Source organism: Sturnira hondurensis, unplaced genomic scaffold (assembly GCF_014824575.4).
Source record: "Sturnira hondurensis isolate 20B ecotype Veracruz unplaced genomic scaffold, ASM1482457v3 Scaffold0013299, whole genome shotgun sequence".
NCBI classification, from domain to species: Eukaryota; Metazoa; Chordata; class Mammalia; order Chiroptera; family Phyllostomidae; genus Sturnira; species Sturnira hondurensis.
This window is the reverse complement of record NW_028085930.1, coordinates 11,251,485-11,272,098: the sequence shown is the minus strand read 5'-3', so window position 1 is coordinate 11,272,098 and position 20,614 is coordinate 11,251,485. Positions and strand designations below refer to the sequence as shown.

Sequence of the window (20,614 nt, the reverse complement as noted above, 5' to 3'; positions counted from 1 at the left end):
GGATCTTGGCCTTTACTCCTCTGCTAGTATTTCTGCACCCGCCGCGCTGCTCGAGGGTGCTCTCCCTTCCGCTTGTCCCCTGCAGCCACTTCCTGAAGTCCCCCTACCTCCGTGCCCTCCGCCTGTCACCTGCGTGTCCCGTCCCTCTCCCGAAGGGCCGGTGCGCCCTCGCCGCGTCGCCGGTTCCTGGGGTGCCCGCCTGGGACGCTCCCGACGGATTCCTTGTCGTGGCTTTTGTGGCGTGTGGGTGGTTGGTTGGCTTTTCCCCTGGCCCTCGCCCTCTCCTCCCCACCACTTTCACCCCCCCCCCCCCGCCCCATCGCCAGCCCGGCCCCTCCTCCCGCCCCGCTCCCTCGCGCACACCTGCCCCAGCCGCCCGCGCGCCGCGCGCTCCCCTCCCCGCCACGGCCGCTGCCAGCGGAGCCCCCTCCTCCCCTCCCGCCCGCCCTGGCGCGCCTGGCGGCGGCCGGCGCTAGCCCTCGCGCGGCGCCCTGTTATTCTGGGTATTGTGTGTAATAAATGTCGGGCCGCCTCACTCTAATCAAGCTCATTACAAATTCTTGCGCGCCCGGGGCCGGAAATTGTGCGCTCCCTCCCTCCCCTTCCCTCACTCATTCACTAGTTACTTGTCTTTCTGCTTTTTAACTCGCCGCCCCCGCCCCTCCCCGGATCCCGGCCCTCCAGCCCGGGTTTTAATCCCCATCCCTTTTCCGCCTTCTCCTTGCACCCTGCCCCCCCGCCCGCCCCCCCGCCGCCTTCCTCCTCCACTCCGCACCCCCTTCTTCCTCCTCTCCCTCCCCCCTCCTCCGCCGCCGCCGCCGCCACCGCCACTTTCTCGCTCGCTCCCGCTCCCCGGACGCGGCGGAGGAGCCGGCCCCGCTGGGGAAGGGCTCGGGGCGGCGGCGGGCGGCCGGGAGGAGGCTGCGTGCTCGGGGCTGGGGCTGCGAGCGGGGTGATTTTGTATTAAAATGAGGAGGAGGAAGAAGAGGCAGCCACAGCGGCGGCGGCGGCAGCAGCAGCAGCGGCGGCGGCAGCAGCAGCGGCGGCGGAGAGGGCTGCAGCCCGGGCGGACGCGCGGAGCCGAGCTGGGCACGGCGGCGGCGACAGCGGCCGGGATGAGTCAACTCATAATTTAATGGGGGCAGAGACGGCAGCGAGGGGGAGAGCGAGAGAGCGAGGGAGAGAAACAGCCCCGTCCGGGGACTCGCACTCACACGCACACACACCGACGCGCGCACACACACACCTCTCCCTGTGCCACCCAGCAACAACCGGCCTCGTCACAACAACAGCAGCCGCGGCCGCCCTCTAGACTGCCCGGGGGGCGAGCAGAAAGCCGGGGCGACTCCAGAGGACGCTTCCCACCCCCCTCTTCCGTTTTGGGAAACTCCTCATCAGTTTTGCTGGGGTTTCAGGGTTTCTTTGCCCCTAAGTCCTAGTGCCATTGTGGTGCTCGTTGTTTACCTCGGACTCGGGCTGAGTGAGAGCCTGGCGACTTTTTGGGGGGGAGGGGGCGGGGAGTTAGTCGCTGCTGAGGCGGTGGAGGTGGCTGGGGGTGCCTTCTGATTCTCTCCCCCTCCCCCCGTGCCCTTCCCCCTTCCCTGCCTCCACTCGCTCGGCTCCCCTGACACTCGCAGCCCCGCGTCCATGGGCAGTGAGAGTGTCCTCGGGGCTGTTGTCAGCGAGGGCCGAGTCAAAAGTGGCATTTTAGTGCCTTTCTGGGGCTTTTCTCGCGACCTTCTGCCCCCCACCCTCGCTGTTCCCCGGTAGAATCCCTTGTTGAGGGTGCGAGGCTGTGGGAAGAAAGTTTAAGGTTTGTTAATATTAGTCGCGATTGTTGGGGAGGGCGGCGGGGGCGATGGGAAGGGAGGCGTAGGTGGCCTTCCCCTCGCTGCGTTCCGCGGGGTCATTGGAGAATAATATCGCAAGTGACAGCCCGAGTAGACTTTCTCTGCTCGCACCGAGAAACCCCCGCGAGCTGGGGGGAGGGCGGGAGGAAAGCGAGGGGACCTTTTCCCCCTTTCTGGAGACCTTGTCCGCAGTGATTTTCTTCTTTTCTTTTTAAGAGAATCCTCTGTCACCACCTCGCCTCCCCAGCTCCACCACAGTCTACAGCTCATAACGGGTTTTGCTTTGTTTTTACGATTCTTCCCCCAACGAATCACTTGTCAGATCAATTTTATCTTCGCCCTCCTCCCTACTTCCCACTCTCCCCTCCTCCCTCATCGAAAACCCCGTTCTCTGAGGTTAGACATTTTACAAACCATATATGTTGATGTTGTTTTTCGAATTGTGATTTTTAACACTTCCCCAACCCCCCATGGCTACTCTTCTAGACGTTTATTTCTGCCCTTCCCCCGCTTAGGGGGGCGGGGGTAGGGGAAGAGAAAATAATACAATTTCAGGGGAAGTCGCCTTCAGGTCTGCTGCTTTTTTTTTTTTTTAATTAAAAAAAAAAAGGACAGAAAACAGTCTTGAACTTCTCTTCAAGAACCCGGGCTGCAAAGGAAATCTCCTTTGTTTTTGTTATTTATATGCTGTCAAGTTTTGAAGTGGTGAGTTTCAGGTCGGTTTTGCTAATTTCACTCAGTAAAACTGCAGTGTTTCTGTTTCTAGATAGTACTTTGCTTCTTTGTCTCTTTAAAAGGTCACAGTGAAAGCTTGGCCTGGATCATGCCGGCCATATGGAATGGATAAGGGCACAATCTCTTAAACTGTGATTATGGGGTTCTGTGGGGGCGAGGGAGGCCATCTAGCAAGGAACTCGTTGAAAAAGATCCCACACTGCAAAAAAAAAAAATAGGTTCTTGAAACCGGAATTTCATGCTTTTCTTTTTCTTTTAAAGGGAAATAAGTGTTGTGTTTGAGTTCACTGTTTTATACAGTCATTATCACATATGGACTTAGTTTATGGACAGGGAAATGGGATTTTGAGAAAGTAGCCTGGTTTCTGTGTGCCAGCCAGACATTACACGAAAATGGATTTTAAAATGTGTAACTCAAAAGAAACTCTTCTGAGGCTTGGCATCTGTGGAGACCGTAGTTGGTTCCTGTGCAGTCAGTCCGGCAGGCCCAGTGGAGGCTGCTCCTGGCGATTCCAAACTGAGGTTTGGTGAACTTGATTTTAGCCTTGGGCACAGAGTTTAAATGAGTAAATTGGGTGTTTTATGTGCATGTAATTTTGCTTTATAATGTAAAGCTTTTTACAAGATGAGTGAGTGTTTAATAGATGCTTATAGGTGGGGACTGGAAGGACAATTTTGCATGACCTAGATGATGTTTTGATTGTCAGTACATTAACTAAATTATCAGTTTTATTTTCTATATAGTTCATAATGCAACTAAGCCTTGTGACTACTTAATATATTTTGTAGCATTAACTTTGATGCTATTGTCTACTTTTCCCTTTCCTAAATTGCCCCCATGGGTTAAGTATTTTCTTTTCAAATCATAGGTGTTAAAATTCATTTTCTGCTCCAGGGCAGGACAACCAATTTCCAAAAAAGCAGCTCTGTCTTTTAATCCACGTGTTAACATTATAAAAGAGTGTTTTGAATAAGTTAATAATCTTGGCTCTCTAATTTTGGCTTTAGTTTAATACAATGGGAAAAAGTAATCTTGATAAAAAGTGGCTAAAAGAGGCACATTTATTGTTAATGAACCTCATAACCAAAAACAGATGGGACCTCGATCAACGGTAAACCTTTAGTTCTCAGTGTGCCACCCTGGAGTACAAGGATAATAGCCATTATTTCTCAAACTTCAGAGTTCTTCAATTGGCATTCTTAAGGTTGCTTTTAAGTCTACAGATCACCATTGTGCCCTCCTCCTCATTCACCTCTTTTCTTGATTATAATGGACAGAGTAATCTGTGGTTAAACAGAAGCAAAATATGCATATAGAAAAGCCATGCTGATATAAGCTGGCTCTCAATAAATCAGATCTAAATAGCTCCTCCAATATAATAATTTTTTAAAAGTGCAAGAGATGTCATTACTAGACAGCTGGAAGAAAGTAGTGATTACCATATTCTATCTGATTTTCCTAAATATGGCCCCCTCCCCCTTAGTGTTGATAAGCTCAATACTTCAAGTATTGTGAAAGTTCATAAAATAATTCCACTTACCCTTTCTTATCAGTGCTAGTTAAAACTGTATTTCAGAAGTGACTTGTGGATGTTGTCCTCAGTGCTCTATCGTAAACCCTGTGAAAGTTGATGTCCATTGTATAACTGAAAATAATTATCAGTTTTTGAAGTTAATCAAGATGTTGACTTCATTGCATACTGAAATTATTTTTGAAAACTGACAATTGTGTTTTACCAAAATCAAGATGATTTTAGTTCTTGAATCTAATGCTATGTTACGAAGTATTTTCAAGATCTTTGCTATTTAAATTAACAGCATCCTATGACTAATGTTCTTCTAAAATATTAACTCTAAAATATGCAAGTTCTAATGCCTCAGTACCTGAGATATTTGAAGAACTCCACTGATACCCATTTGCTTAGGGGTGAAATGATCCAGTCATACGTTTGGGCCAAGACCTGACTAGACATTTAGCCGGTCACGTACCTCTTGAAACTTTGATAATAGAAAACTTTTTCTACAAATTAACCTGTAAAGTCAATGGGGAGTTTAAAAATTAGAAGTTTGCTACTTTTTTCTGAGGTGGTATATGTATATAAATCTATTTTGTTCTTATAAAAATTAAGCTATACGTCCTCTATATATCATATATAATGAATGTTTTGAACCGTGTTAATTTTTTTCCTTGATCAAAGTGCTGATATTCTGTAATAGGTTTCTGATTTTTAAAAATTGGGGCTACATAATATAATTTATTTTCTTTCCAGCTGTACTTGTGGTTACTATTGTTTTAATAGTAAGTCCATTTCCCCTACTTAGTTTTGTTGGTAGGTGACAAATTACCTTTCATTCATGTGTGTTGGTACAGTTTTCACAAATTATTCTGTTATCTTGAATGGATCTGTGATGCTGCTATCTAGAAACAGAGTTTACATCTGCACTGTATTATATATCTAGCTGCAGAATCGTACAAATACATTATGTTTGTGAAGAGAGATATCTAGAGGTAAAGTGTTTGTGTGTTATATGTATATAAATACAGAGAGAAAGAGAGAGAGAGACTCCCACCCAACCAATGCTAACGTCGTCGTCTTTTTGAATTCTGGCAGGTGATCTTGAGAGGGTAACTGAGTATGGATCATTTGAACGAGGCAACTCAGGGGAAAGAACATTCAGAAATGTCTAACAATGTGAGTGATCCGAAGGGTCCACCAGCCAAGATTGCCCGCCTGGAGCAGAACGGGAGCCCACTAGGAAGAGGAAGGCTTGGGAGTACAGGTGGAAAAATGCAAGGAGTGCCTTTAAAACACTCGGGCCATCTGATGAAAACCAACCTTAGGAAAGGTAAATACTTTCGAGCCAAATCCTAGAAAGCTGTGAGCCCTGTGTCTGCCCAAGGCCACTTTCTGTGGGGGTGGAGAGGCAGAACATGTCTGTGTATGTTCTTTTCCTTGATTCTCTTTCTGATCTGAAATTTGTTACATCTCTGGCTGCAGTGTCGGTTTTGAAAGTGGAGGCTCTGTGAGTGGAACATCTTACTCTAGTACTATAGACTGGAATCACTGGACACTTAGGATAATACAGACTGAGTTCTGTAAGGCTTCTGCTGATGAGGTGTTACTGTAGCAGAGGATACATGTGTATGTAGATGGCTGTTGCTTAAACTCACCCCTATTGAGAATAAGATACTTAAATTGTTTCAGTACTGCCTTAGCTTTTTCATAAGATTACTAATTGTAAAAGGCAGTTTCAGAGGTAATAGAAATCTTCCATGACATGATGTATAAAAGTTTTATGTCATTTTGTGGCTTGTTTTCTTAAGGTCAAATGTATTTATTATTTAGCAAGGAAAAACCTGATGATTCTAGTTTTTGATTTTGGCCATACTTGGGTATTTTTGATAAAGGAAGGTCAGACTTAGGCAAGTTTATAAGGGGAGGAGGTGTAACTGTGACTCCTTTCTACCGATTTTATATTAAATTGGTGAAGTTTAACAACTTTGTGTTCAACACAGTTTTCGTGTGAAGCAGTGTATGTGTGTGTGATAATGCGTCTTCAGAATGGTCTTTATTTTGACTCTGAATAAATGTGTATAGGATTCAGATTTTCCTTACATTTGCCAGGCAAAGGATAAAAATGCCATCTTTTAGCAACCAAGAATATTAAGTAGATAAAGTTAGAAGGCAGAGGAATTTCATTGTGTTTGATGCATAACATTTATCATACAATCATTTATTTTTTCCTTGGTTTGGCGAAAACAAAGAATATATTGATCCTGAAATGAACAGACACAGCAGTCCGTATTGTTAGATCTTTATCTATTAAAAATGGAAAAACAGCACTTCAGCAAATTCTTTGGCCTCTACTCATGATTACCCTATTTATTGATTGTTTGCCAAGAATGTATGCATCTTAAGAAAGCCAGGGTAAGAGCATTAAAAATATAATTTATTACAGCTTTTCAAACAGAGTGCATTAATATTGTACTGTGAAGCACTGGGGCTGTATAAAAAAGACTTTCTGACGCCTGCAAACATATAAGTTCCATAAATTCCTAAATAGGAGATTTCAGCTGTCTCTGGTATTATGTGATATTTGCACAGCAAACTTTAATGCCAGGACAGTTTTAGACAAGGATTCTACAGACTTCACTGCTGCTTATGGCAGACGTGCTGTTTACACAGGCTCATAAACCTTCAGCAAAAGCTTCTAAGACTGCCTCCAGGTTTAAATCATGTGGTATTTTTAGCATTCAGCAGTGACCAGTGCACTCCCCTTTTAATGCTGGGAGGTTATGAAGTTGCTGTAGTTGGAAGTCTCGCCAAATGCTAGCACAGATAACCAGACAGTTCAGAGAAGGCTTCTGTTCAGCATTACTCCCAATATCAGGAGGGCAACGGTGACACTTGGCTGGCAGATTGAACAGCTAGATTTGTCATCATGCGATACTATTGTCACTTTATTAATAGGCACCGTAATTATCTGCAGTGTATCTCTAAGTAGAGCAAAAAATACATACCCAATATATTTCAATAGTGAAAAACCTAGTTATTTCATAGGCCTAAAGGACAGCATATAGTAGAACAAGTCAGTACCATCTTATAAGAGGAAAAATCAATGCGTATGTTTTTGTTGAACTAACCCAACTCTTTGAAGACATTAGGACGGGGAGGAGAAACCAAAGTACAATAATGTCACTTCCTGCTCAAATGATTTTTTTTCTTAAAGCATTCTATTGATAGTGACTTATTTTCAAAATGCAGTTTAACTGTAGAAGGTTCTCTGCCTTTAGTTTCAAACAACTAAATTACTAAAGCCTTTTAATGGTGTTTTTTTTTTAATCTTATTTTTTGTGCATGGTTTCTGTTGGACAGGTGCTGGGTAAAAATTATGGCTCAGACGAGAAAGCACTACTTAAGAAAAAGGGGTTGAATGTTTTTTTGTTTATTTATTTAGGAATGTTTGCCAAAATACCTCCAAGCCAAGAAACCCCCAGTTTGTATATTGCTATTTTTGCTGTGGTCTCCCCAGATCTTCTGCTGATCCCTGGCGGGCTCTCCCTCTGGTGCAGATCAGCTGAGTGAATGACAAGACTGTTGGCAAGCTCTGCGGCTTGTTTTTCATGCCTAGCCTGTTGGGTACCTCTGAAGGAGTTTGTAAGCTTTTCTAAGTAAAACCTAAAGGTTTTTTTTTTTTGTCGTTGTTGTTTTGTCAGAGCTAGAATCTCTTGTAAACAGGTCACTAAACCTTTGGTGAAGATGGCACATGCAGAAAATGTAGCTGTTTTTCTGCCAGCTTTTGTTCGCAGAATAGAGCATTTTTAAGGGGCATCTCTGGTGTCAATAGAAAAAATCCTGATTTTTTTTTCCGCCCCGGTTCACATACACTAGACATGTTCAGAAGTTGGTAGGATTCTGTGAGTGCAGAGGGCAGAGCTTATAGAGAGGCATTATTATTATAGGGCTAATTGAGGATCCTGGGTGCCCTGTTAAAGTAACCTTTGTCATCATTTATGCTAAAGATGATACCCTCCTGGCAGTTTGCCACAGAACAGTTCGGATGCATCTGCTTTTAACCCTTTTCCGTTTATCATTGGAAGTCTGACAGTGCGCTGCATAAACACCTTGAGTACTACAGTAATTGTGATTTCGGTTTCCAGAAGCCTCATTCTTAACACTAGTGTGGCCTGCGCTTATTAATCATCTGGCTACTGAGTTATTATTGCATTAAAGTAAATAAAGAGAGAACATGACATCTCTGCAGATTCCTTTATCCTAATATGTCCTGATGAGGCCAGTTTTCTTTTCTCTCTTATTTTTATCTCATTTGCTATAACAAAGATTGTTCATTTTAAAGGCATGTCGTTTCTGTGATTTTTTTGTAGTCACGTAGTTTAAATGAGTAGCCATAAATATCTTATTTATCTATATTATACACATACTGAAATCATATATTTCATATATTTGAGCCTCAGTTTGGTTAAGTTTTTGCATTGCTTCTATGAAAGCATTAAACATTTTAAAGAGGAAGAAAAATGCTAATAATTTTATGAAGATAATTTGTTTCGACACAAACAGGGTAAGTTTAGTGTCAACAAAAGCTTATAGGAGGCACGAAGTTGGTTCTTCTGAAGACAACTGTAGTGAGTTACATTTGCATACTATACCCTCACAACAGATCAGATGAGAGACCTCGGTCTCTCTCATCAGTCTTATGATTTGATCAGAAAGGTAATTCTGCATTAACTAATTTTCATTAAAGCACAGCCCCACCTACGGTAGGACCGAGTTTGCATTCTCTTTAAACATTTCTCTGGCAACTTTAAAAGAGAAAAGATCGGGTATGTCTGTGCGTGCGTGCCTGTATTTCTGTGTCCTGTCTGCCTTGGAAACAGAGTCTCTCCCCTTCTCTCACTGTGGTGAAGATTTATTTTCATGGCTTAGTTTTTCCTCCCACAGACTGTATTTCTGAAGATTGTTGGTGTGCATCTCTTTTTCTTTGTCTCTCTGATAGGAACCATGCTACCAGTTTTTTGCGTGGTGGAACATTACGAAAACGCCATTGAATATGATTGCAAGGAGGAGCATGCAGAATTTGTGTTGGTGAGAAAGGATATGCTTTTCAACCAGCTGATAGAAATGGCATTGCTGTCTCTGGGTTATTCGCATAGCTCTGCTGCCCAGGCCAAAGGTAAATGATGCATACGTGGGGCTGGAAAAATTGCTTGGCATCCTTTGTTTACCTTGCCGAGAAAGCACCGAATGTTTTTGTGCAAAGAACTGTAGCCTGTGTATTACATTGGTTCCTTATAAACTGTGGCTTTAAAAAAATTGGCTTAACTCAGTTTGGTTTAGTTAACACACATTTTGCTCATGTGGAATGTCGAGGTAGATTTTTTTTTTAAATTACTTCAGCTGAATCATTAGTATGCTTATTGACCTTAATAATCTGCTCCACTGAGGACGCACAAGGAAGTGAGGAGCGTATTTGAGCAGATGGACTGTTGAGAGTCAATTTGCATTTATGACTGAATATCTAGTTCTGTTTCTTTTATTCTGTTTCTGATGGTTTTATGGGCTGTAAAGTATTTTTCAATGCTGATTCCCTTTGCAGTAGAGAACCCTATCTAAATCGTAAAGTCATTTAGAACTGGTTCAGCTATGTCTTATTAGAACTTCCTGTAAGTTAGGAAAATGTGGCCTATGCCTAGTTTTTATTGATGGGGTTTGATTTCCAAAATAATAAACAACTCAACAGTCATTTACATAATTTCACAATTTGGAAAGCTAAGCTGTGAATCTTTTCATTGACCTGCCTTTTAGAGGGAAGGGAATCATTCAAACAGAAATAACAATGTTGCTTGTGGTGGGGGCCGTGGAAAAATTTTAAAAACCTGCCAGATTAATTATCTGAAGGGTAAACTATTTAGTGACATATTCTCTTTATCTGGACTAGGGCTAATCCAGGTTGGAAAGTGGAATCCAGTTCCACTGTCCTACGTGACGGATGCCCCCGATGCTACGGTAGCAGATATGCTGCAAGATGTGTATCATGTGGTCACACTGAAAATTCAGCTACACAGGTGAGTCAGGGCAGCGGGCAAGCGGAAGGCGTTCTACTTACCCCATCTTTCGAAATAGAGCATTTCTAGCCAACCTTCCATTTTTATTTCCTCTGTGTTTCAGAGGGTTAATTAAAACTGATTGGTTTCCTTACTCCTTCGTCTTTATATTCCTCACTTAAGTGTAGAATTTAAAGGCCCCCACCCCCCAAAAAAAATCTGTAGATTTGTGCAGGTTATCAAAAGATAAAACTTTCTGTATTTAGTCAATTAAATGATGCATTACAAGAAGGCATTTTACATAAAGTTTACTTAAGAGAAAAATATTTTTGCATATCATGAGCAGTGCCATCTGTGTACATTTTGTGAAAGAATGCCTAATTCAGTATTGCTGTGATCCTATTTATTTATGTATTTTATTTACCATTTTCCTTCGTGTGAACAGAGTCACAAAAAGAAAATGGTTAATGCCTTAATGCTTTTCCCGATGGCTCGTGAGAAAGCAGTACACCTTAAATTGTCTTCCCAAGCGCATCAGAGCAGGAAGGTAGAAGTAACATGAAAAAATAGCCACCACAGGCAGCTGATGTATAATTCATGCATCGATACAGCAGATGTGTTGTATAAAGTAATTAACTAATCGGAACAATCAGGAGACCGAGAGCAATCTCCAGATGCATCTGTTTGATGCGCAAAATGAAATCTGTCTGTCTTAAAGGAATGTTTTGCAGCGGGATGCAATCTTGTAATAATCCTCTTTCTAATCTGTGTCTCAAATAGTTGCCCCAAACTCGAAGACTTGCCTCCTGAACAATGGTCGCACACCACAGTGAGGAATGCTCTGAAGGACTTACTGAAAGATATGAATCAGAGTTCATTGGCCAAGGAGTGCCCCCTTTCACAGGTACTTAGCATAGCATGTAATAAGCAATAAGGCATCGTGGGCAGCCCTGACTTGAGATTCGATGGGGCTCCATAGTCTAAAAGCAACTGGTATCTGAAGCGAGAATCTGCCAAAAATACCAAGTGGCTTGACCACTGGCGACTTCTAAAAATACGCCTGATTCATTTTGAACAGAGCCTTTACATTTTTTTCTCCCCTGGGAAAAAAGAGAGAAGGAAAAGCAGCTCAGCAGAAGACTGCTGGCTTGTCTGTTGATTCCTTTTCTGAGTGTCCTGAGCACAGGAACTACATCCTTCCGAGTGCCCATATTTAAGGAAGAGTGAAGGCAGTATACATTTCCAGGAGCTTTCAGTGGACGGGCATTGTACGTGCTAACATGGGAAGCTGCATCGCGCTGCCTGAATAAAGTAGGAGTTCAATGTTCAAGCACGTTATAAAAAAATGACAAAGAACATTTAGTAAAAATAAGTATAAAAGAATAGAAATCTCTTTCCTGCAACTCAAGGTTGAGTAGTTTCTGTTTGGATTTTCTCACCAGTTTAGGGGCAGTGGCTTATTATTTTTTCCCCTCTGAGATGTCTGTCATACCATCAGAGATTTTTGAAATGAGACAAAGATTTATTACTACTGTGCTTGATTTTTAGAATGAATTTTGATGGAGAGCTAGTAAAACTGCCGATAGAGACTGCCCGTGTTCTAAATGTAAAACTGAACATCATTTCTGATAGTGTTTAGCTAATTTCAAAAAAAAACAAAACAAGGATGCAATGAACCTGCTTGTGCTGGGCTGCCCGTGTGGTCACTACATAAATGTGCACTGAAGCCGTCCCTCAGTGCCCAAGTGCAATGTAAGGTCATCTGTGATACAGTATAATCGAAGTGCTGATCTAACTAGATTTTTAAGTTTTTCTTTTAATGCAAGTTTAAAATGTAATTCTGAGTGTTAGTTTGTCAGTCATTTGAACTTGAGCTGAGTGACTCTGATGTAAACATTTATGCAATTGCCTCGTCTTAAATGTGTTTCTGGTGCTCAGGAAGGTACTGGGTGCAGCTGGTAGAAATGGAAGGAAGGTTGTGGGCGTTTGTGCTACTGTTTCATGGAAACTCCACACATTTCAGGTTCATCAGCTTTCCTTTGCTATTTGTTAGCAGTTATAGGAATGAAGCAAATGAATTGAGTTTGTAGTTAATGGTGGCTTTCTATGTTCTTTTAAGGTGAGCTATAGCCACAGGTAAAATAATTCTCTGTATTATGAAGTGTCAGTATCTTGAAATTCAAAGGAAACTCTTTTTGTCATTTTAGCTCCTCTCCTCCTTTCCTTCCTCTCTGCCCCTTGGAGGGGAAAGAGGAAGGAAGGTATACATGTGAATGTATACCCATCTAAATAAAGTCATTTAAATTAATTACAAACACAGTTAAATCAATAGGATGATATAATGAAGCAGGTGACTCTTACCTCTGGGACTTTGGATTTTGCAGAAAATTCCAGAGAATATGTCACTTCGTTACTAGCATTTGAAAATTTGAAATGTCCTAGAAATAAACTTTGTTTTATTCAGAGTTAAAGCATGTAGAAACACCCACGATAGGAATCTCATGTATCTTCGTGTTACTAAGTGTCCGATTGATTTTTGAAGGAAATTCAGGCAAAGATTAAATGCATTTACTTGTGAGCTGGAGAGGAGGATGGTAGTACAAGTATTTATCGATATAGGCAGTGAGAACTAATTGTTAAATAACATCAGCATTCAGCCAGTCACCTCCACCTTCTTACTGTAGCTTATAAATATAATTGTGAATTTACTTAATGTTATCATGGGAAATGAATTGAATACAAGCAATTATAACGTTAAACCGGATGACAAAATGAAATTCGGGAATTGGTTTTGGAGTCATTCGTTGGTGAATTTCTGTAGAGAAGCCTTTAGAAGAACCTGCTGCGTCCGCGTTTGTCTGGAGACTTCGCTGTAACCATTCAGTGCTGACACTAGCCTGGAACTTCAGTGTCACTCATAATTATGGGTCCTTATTTCCGTAAAAAAGTCTTTTGAAAAAAATTATGCATCATTTAGTGGTGGCAGCAAATGTTGGAAATTAATTTAATATTTAATACTAACAAAAGTATAACCTGTTCTCTAAATGAGAGACTTATATTCTGCTACATCATCTTCTATTCTTTCTCAAGAATAAATTTTATGATCTGCTACTCAATTGCTACTTGATTCAGAATGCTTTAATAATGAACTATTTTCCATTTTTAATTTATTTTCTGTCGTAAGTTACTAGTTAAAGATGAGAAGTGCAGGCTCTCTAAGACCTGAACACAAAATGTATGCTGAGCTTAGCAAAACTACTCTTTTCTTTTTCCTGTAGCTAAGATTTGGTGATGAAGATGCTGTGGTAAAAAAAAAAAAATGTCTGGTAAAAAATGACAATCAATATTGTCTCAGAAATGTGACCTAACTAAGAAATCCTAAAACCTTTTTAACAGCCCCTGTGGAGTTTTGATTCATTCATTTAAGAATTCTCGGCATACAATTCAGTGTTCACATTTTGCTGTACATTAAGAGTTTTGTTTAATATGATAAAGTACCGTAGTAGTGACTTACGGCTGCAGGATCCCCAGTATTATGTTTAGCAGAACGTCTGCCCTGTGGACAGTAGATTCCCTTTCCAGAGTAGAGGCCCGGAAGGAATGAGGATGGGGAGCTAGCAGGAATTTGCCTTGTGGTGTCTGACAAGCCTGCCTCCAGTGCTCTTGGGATGATTGTCCCACACTTACTAAGCGGATGCCCAGTTTGGACTTGGAATCGTAGAACTACATGTTACTTTCCCAGACTCCTCCTTGGACACGTGAAGGAGCCAGTGCCCCTAGAGATTAAAGTAAAAATCCTGGTTAGCGACTGACCCCCAAATCCCTTTCCCAATGACAGATTTTAAAGTGAGTGCTGATTTTAAAATGAATCCTTATGTTTTGGTGTAGTAATGTTTTCTTTGGTAACATTTGCAAAGTTTTCTCCAGCTGTGGAAGTTCCATAAATGTGCACGTGGTATGATTTATAACTCGTAGCTTTCTTTATTTCTGGTACTGCTTTCCTATCATAAATCTGCCCAGGGAGATTGACATCCATTTATTAAGTTTTGGCACCACATGTTTGTTTATTTTTGTAAAACGTTCTAAGACATAAGAAACGCCTCGCTTGTTACAGATCTGAGGTTGGGCGTTGTTTCGATACCCTTGCTTTCTTCGGTGGAAAGTGGGATGTTGTATCTGAGTGGCAGGTAGTAGGGAGAATGAAGTCTCTGCCTTGAGGACAAGAAAGCCTGTGTCATGAGAACTCTGAGTATGGATCTGGGAGGTAAATTGGGGATTAAAGAAATAAACATTTGACTTACAAAAAAACATTTCCTTTTCAATTTAGTTTTCCCTGAAGTTTTAGAAATTTAACTTAAATGCTGGATAAACGTATATACATTCAATACAAGGACAGATTCATCTTGTACAAGTCAGTTATTACTTCTGCCAGCCCAGTGCCTTCCTTTTGGACATGTTTAGGTCAGGTTTTCCTGAGACACTGAAATCCAGTCTGTGTTTTCCCCACCCATCCCCACCGTACACACATATGTGCACACTCACACATCACAGCTTTCACATGTTGAAGGCATTGGGTCATTTTCTGTTTCATTGTTTTTTATTTCTCACCTGGGGAAAAGTAACTCCAAGCCCAAGTCCTACATAAAGTAAGTGTGAATTGTCATTTTTTGTTTTCAAGTAGCAAAAGCTATATAAAATGAACTTACATTGGAACGTTCTATTTAGAAGTAATATTGAGAAAAATGATTTTTTGGTTCTTCTTTTTCTGCCAGCATTGTGGGATCTAATATATATTAGATGTTTTATTAGGTATTGGCAAAACAGAAAACTGTCTTGCCCTCTTCAAGCTTAGCGTTTAAATATGCTGAGTCTCTGAAATCTGACAGTCGTTTCCATAGGCATTTAATAAACTTCTGTGTTCAGTCGATGTTCAGTCTGCATTAGAAATAACACTGGAGCAACAATTTAGAAAGCCCTATCCATTATATATGTTTTTAACTGCACTTCATGTAATTTTTTTCATAATTTTTGGACTGAAATGACATTTTAAAAACGTTTGAGCAAACATGGGTAATCCCATTCTCTCAGAGGCAAATGCAATGCCTGTGTTCATTTGTGTATTTCACGTGCAAGTCTAACCCATTACATTTATGCACATATTTACATATTTATACATTCAAAATACATATTAACAGTCTTCCATGTGACAGGAGACCTCTATTTCTAACGTGGTAATAAGGATGATACATCTTAATAGTTGAGGTAAAAATACTTAACTTTAACTTGGCGCTTTTGCAGTACCAGGAGCACTTGTACCCCTCTGTTTTGTATTCCCATTTTCAGTTGAGGAGCCTGAGGCATAGACTGTTTCATGGAGCGCCCAGGGCTGCATTGCTAGTATAAGAATTCCTACCTGCAGCCTGGGGGCCTAACCAGGTATCCTTGGTCACCTGGAAAGTACTTTTTTGAAAAGCTTTTCTCAAATTAATTTGATGTGTTTTATAGAATACTTTGACTTCTTGGAAGTACTGATAACTATTTACAGTTTTCCAGTTATGTTTATTCTCACTATTGAAAATTTTCTTTAACATGCATTTTTGTATCTTTGATTTTTGATGTGTGTACATTAACTGGCTTTGAAACTACCATCACCTTGTGCCTCTAATTTCAAGCGTGATAGGGTGATTTAGGCCACAGAAACTGACTTCTGGAATAATCTAGTATTTGGAAGGTTCCAGAAGGTTTGAACATACCAGCTCAGGCATTCCCCCCCATCCTCACGTCTGTCTAGATGAGCCAGGTATAATTGAGCTAAGAGCCCTGGGGGTTTTGAACCCCAGGACAATGTTAGGCATTTCACTGAAAACAGTGGGCAGTTCTGGGGTGTATTTGAAAGTACAGACCTTTGGCCATCCGCTGCCCTGACCTGATGGACGAGCTCCACTTAACACTTGAAGTTTTCCTGTGTGAGGTGTGCTTGTAGGATTTGCCCTTGCCCCTTCCTGGTATATTACAAATCTTGTTAATTACCATGTATTTTGGGGAATATCTGTATTATTTCCTTTTTTAAAATTACAAGACCTTTCCCAGCCAGTCCTTACCCTACTGACCATGGGAATCTCAGCTTATGAATACCTGCTTTGCCAGGCACTGAAGCACTTGATAGTAATTGGGTTTTATTACCACTTTCAGCAATTGTATTAATGGCAAGGTCCATAGCGGAAATGGTAAACCAGTCTTACATGGGTAATTGTGTGAATTGCTAAACTTAGACCAAATAATTTTTTTCTGCCTCCTTTTTTAAACCAGTTATTACTTCATTCTAGTTCCTCATTTCAAACAGTGAGCTGTCTGCTGGGTGTTAATATTGTAATACATAGATTCTACCATAGAAGTGTCCTCTGAATTGCAAATTTTCCTTTTTGAATCTCATTTTTAGCTGGTTTAGATACATAAAGATTTTACTGTAGCTTGATGTTAGTTCTCTGTAACCTTTCAGAAATATTAATCAAAGAAAGCTGAACTTAATAAAGCATCTAACTTCAAGTGGATTGATCTCAAATATTTTATGGCCACTGTATTTTCACAATAGTGCAGCATAAAAGAGTTCAAGCCATGCCAATTTAGGGAAGCTTAACAATGTGTAAGTACTTCATTTTTACATAATAGATTTTTACCTATGCTTTGTTTTAGATCTTGAACCGGTTTCTTTTGACCTCAAAATCACTAATGCGAGAAAAATTACCGTATCACGAGAGCATTTCCCCTATCTTTTTCTGATTTGTAGAATAATAAATAGCCCCAAGGCTTAGGAGCAGACCTGGCCTGGGTTGAAAGCCTGTTTATTAACTGCTATTTTCTAATTGTATTTTTTAAAAAAGTTAACCAGTACATGCTAATTACTCTGGTTTTCCTGCTAAAACAGAGCTAGCTTTAGAGTGCTTTTTTGAGGTTCTTTTTTCTCAATTATGACAAATTTCAAGTTGGGCTCTATCTGGACTTGCTTTTTAAACCTGCTGTATTTCATGTCAGACTTGGGGCCCATGCAGACTCATAAACAAACAAACAACCCCTAAGTTCAGAATAATTCAGACAAACAGATACACCCATTTTTTCCCTCTTTTTGCTGGAAACTGCTTGATCATAACAGGCTCTGAGCATAAAAGACATGAGAGAGCCTTCACCGTAACAGGGGAGGGCCTCAGCTGGGCCGTGCAGCTCGTGGCCAATCGAAGTAAGGAACGCGCTGGCTGTTGGGACTTTTAAATCTAGGCTTAAAAGTTATTTGTTCTGTTTAGCATTTTTAAAATGATCCTATTAGGAATCGTATGTGCTTCAGTTTTAATTTTAACTCCTAATGATTGTAAAGCACCCTGGGATGCTTGCATGAAGGGCACAACAGAAATGTAAGATTGTATTGTGTTCTAATATGCAGTATTATGATGGGTGCTGGAACTTCATCGTGGACAATTCATGAGGTGGCAGAATCCCTCATTGTCGAGAAGGTAGCTGATTTTCTTCATTCTCTCATTCTTACTCCAAAACTTCACCTTTAGTTATCCTCTTGACTTTAAAAAAATACTCAGAGTATAACATTGGTCCTTGAAAATGCTAATCTAATTTAGTTTAGTCAGAGGGGTTAAAGATGCAAGCCAGATGATACATTAGAAGTTAAAGAGTAAAGCTTTGATTGTCAGCATTATCTGCGATTACATTCTTATCCAGATAGCAAGACGGGGCACTTCTTCACTGGGTCCCACTGACTGCCCTAGACTCCTCCCATTTTACTGTCAACTCAGCATTTATTCCCAGGCGATTGAAAAATACGGAGCTCACCGAAACAGGGATTAACTGCTTGCACTTCAGAAGTAGTGTTTCCTAAAGGGTATGAAAACTGGGTTATGTGAACATAGGGACAGAACTTGATTTTGTTTACTTTTTATTTCTGAATGCAACCGTTTCTTGAAGTGATGCCTCTTTTCAGCAACTTCATTCTGTCACTTCGTATTTGAGTTCTTGTGTGCCACTGCTCTTTGCCGTCACTTTGATTAGTGAGCTAGCAGCACTCGTCTCGTGAGGGTCGGAATGTGAGCTGTCGTTGCCCGCTCTGTGAGCTTGGGCCAGTGACTGTCGTGCCTCAGTTTTCTCATCTGTAAAGTAGGAGTACAAGAATACCAATTTTCGAATTTTTAGAATTACATGAATTAATATTTGTACAACATTTAGAAAAGTACTTGAAACTAAAGCATATCGTTAACTTCAGTTATTTTTCTAAGATCTGAGATGGAGAGCTTGAAATCACATTCATGGGTTGCTGCGTGATCTAAGAAACTTTGCTGCTTCATAGAAACTTTGAATGGAAACAATGAAGAACTTCCCATTTAAAAAAATTAGAGGACCTTGTTGTAACTTATGCACACTGACCCTTTTAGCATCATCCTTAGGATCATGAATATGTTCGGATGTTTTTTAAAATGGAAGCAGGGAGAAGACTCTAGTGTTAGGCTTTAAATAAGCACATTGGCAAGGTAAGCAAATATGATACCTTACACTGGACAATGTCAAAGAAGGTAAAGATGCCTCATGGGACTGTTGTCTGCATGTGAGTTTTTCCCAGTGTTCTTTCCCAAAACTTCCCTCACCCCACTCCCCATACTCAAGGTCCTGTTCTCCGTTCATGCACCCATCAGAGTACTTACTTCCTGCATTGTTCTGAAACTATCTGTGGACTCACCAGGCCCCCTGTGCACGCTGTGATTGCCTGTGGTAACGGCATGAAGTTTCATTCACCACCACAGTGATAAGTGCTGACACACAGTAGGACCTCAGGAATATGTGTGTAAAACTGAAATATCCTCATGGGATTTTCACCACGTTAATTTCGTGAACCCATAATTCTTGTCAGCAGTTCTGTTAGTAGTATTTTATAGATAATCTTATCTATAGTATCCTATGTGACAATGTTTTTCCTATTAAACTTAATTTTGAATTTTTCATTTACCTATAACTGATAGCAAATTTATTCTGAATTTTTTCTAAGAAAACCTACCCATGTTCCAAGCTGTTTCATATTTTGACTTAAATTGTAATATTCTTAAATATGTGTATAAAACTTCTATGTTTGTAAGCAGAACAATAGTCTTGAGGGTACTAGGGACCCAGAGATTTTTAAAAAGCTATAAAAAGACTTTCTTAGCCCTGGCTGGTGTAGCTCAGTGTGTTGAGTGCGGGCCTGCGAACCACATGATCGCGGTTCGATTCCCAGTCAGGGCACATGCCTGGGGTGCAGGCCAGTTCCCAGCAGGGGATGCATGAGAGGCAACCATACATTGATATTTCTCTCCTTCTCTCCTCCCCTTCCCCTCTAAAGATAAATAAATAAAATCTTAAAGACTTTATTATGCATCACAGTTGAGCACAGTCTTTAGCAACATACTTCTATACACATTTTAAATTTTTCATAATTGAACACACATTTCAGTGTGGCTCTTTTCATTTTGTCTCAATTTTATTACATTTGAGATCCACATTTTCTCTTACTGAATCTCAAATGCCTTTTAGTTAGTAAACTCTCTTTACTAATATTTTTAGTTCCGTTTGTCCTTTTCTCCTATTTAAAAATAAAGAGGGAAATTTTCAGCGACAGTCAGATGGCTTGTAGATGAAGTTGCTGCAGCGGCCAGCCCAGCAGTGCCCAGCCCAGCAGTGCCCAGCCCAGCAGTGCCCGGCCCAGCAGTGCCCACTGCCAGTCCCACGCCACGTGAGCTCCCGAAGGCCATTCCTCTGTGGATGCTCTGAAGTCCATGTTTGGCCTTGGAGACTCTGTGTTAGGCTGTAAACATACGATGTGTATAAGTGGGCTATATAAAGGTCCAGAATCACCTGCCTTTAGAGAAAGCTGCAAGTGTAGATAACTGTGCAGCATTCCGCAGTGGGCCTGGGGGACTTGATTCGTCCACCCCCTGCAGGAGTGTCAGCGCAGCCTAGAGCACACGCCTCCAGTGACGGACGGGTCTCATTAATTCATGGTGTCCAACCAGTGCAACACATTCTTACCATTTCACCACAACTCCTAAAGAGGCGATTGCCAGCATATGGCATTTTCCTAAACGGAAGCATTTTCATGATTTTGAGAGGGATGAGTCAGATTAATCTGATTTTTTTCTGTGTGTCACCTAATCCAGAGGTGACATTGATTCATATTTATCTAGTGGACATGGGAAGTTTTGCGAAGAATAGCTACAAATAAAACACAGAAGGTCCAGGACATGACTTAGCCCTTAGCCTCCTGTAAAATCTTGGATCAGATCTGAATCAGGGCCACAGCTCTGGGATGGGCTTTCCTGGGTTTGCGAAGACCTGAAAGTTACGTCACTTTTGGACACAAATGTGGAGAGAGCTTCCCTGGTTTTCGTGAGATTCTCAGAGTTCTGTTGGCCCAATCAAAAGCTAAAAGCCAGACTGT

The 20,614-nt window shown here is 41.3% G+C and overlaps 1 protein-coding gene across 7 annotated transcripts in view; it reads left to right on the top strand.

Annotated features, from left to right (window-relative positions):
- The window catches only part of SATB1 (SATB homeobox 1), a 99,106-nt gene that overhangs the window by 18,103 nt on the left and 60,389 nt on the right, over positions 1-20,614 (top strand). For 2 of the 7 annotated variants that reach the window (XM_037061370.1, XM_037061364.1), the window contains exons 1-5: positions 801-2,555; positions 5,198-5,432; positions 9,102-9,278; positions 10,044-10,170; positions 10,930-11,053. In XM_037061370.1, coding sequence (XP_036917265.1) covers positions 5,222-5,432; positions 9,102-9,278; positions 10,044-10,170; positions 10,930-11,053 — 639 coding nt within the window. In that variant the 5' untranslated portion in view covers positions 801-2,555; positions 5,198-5,221. Of the gene's footprint in view, positions 1-800; positions 2,567-5,197; positions 5,433-9,101; positions 9,279-10,043; positions 10,171-10,929; positions 11,054-20,614 lie in introns of those variants that run through there. The other 5 variants (XM_037061369.1, XM_037061367.1, XM_037061365.1 and 2 more) reach the window with 4 other exon arrangements.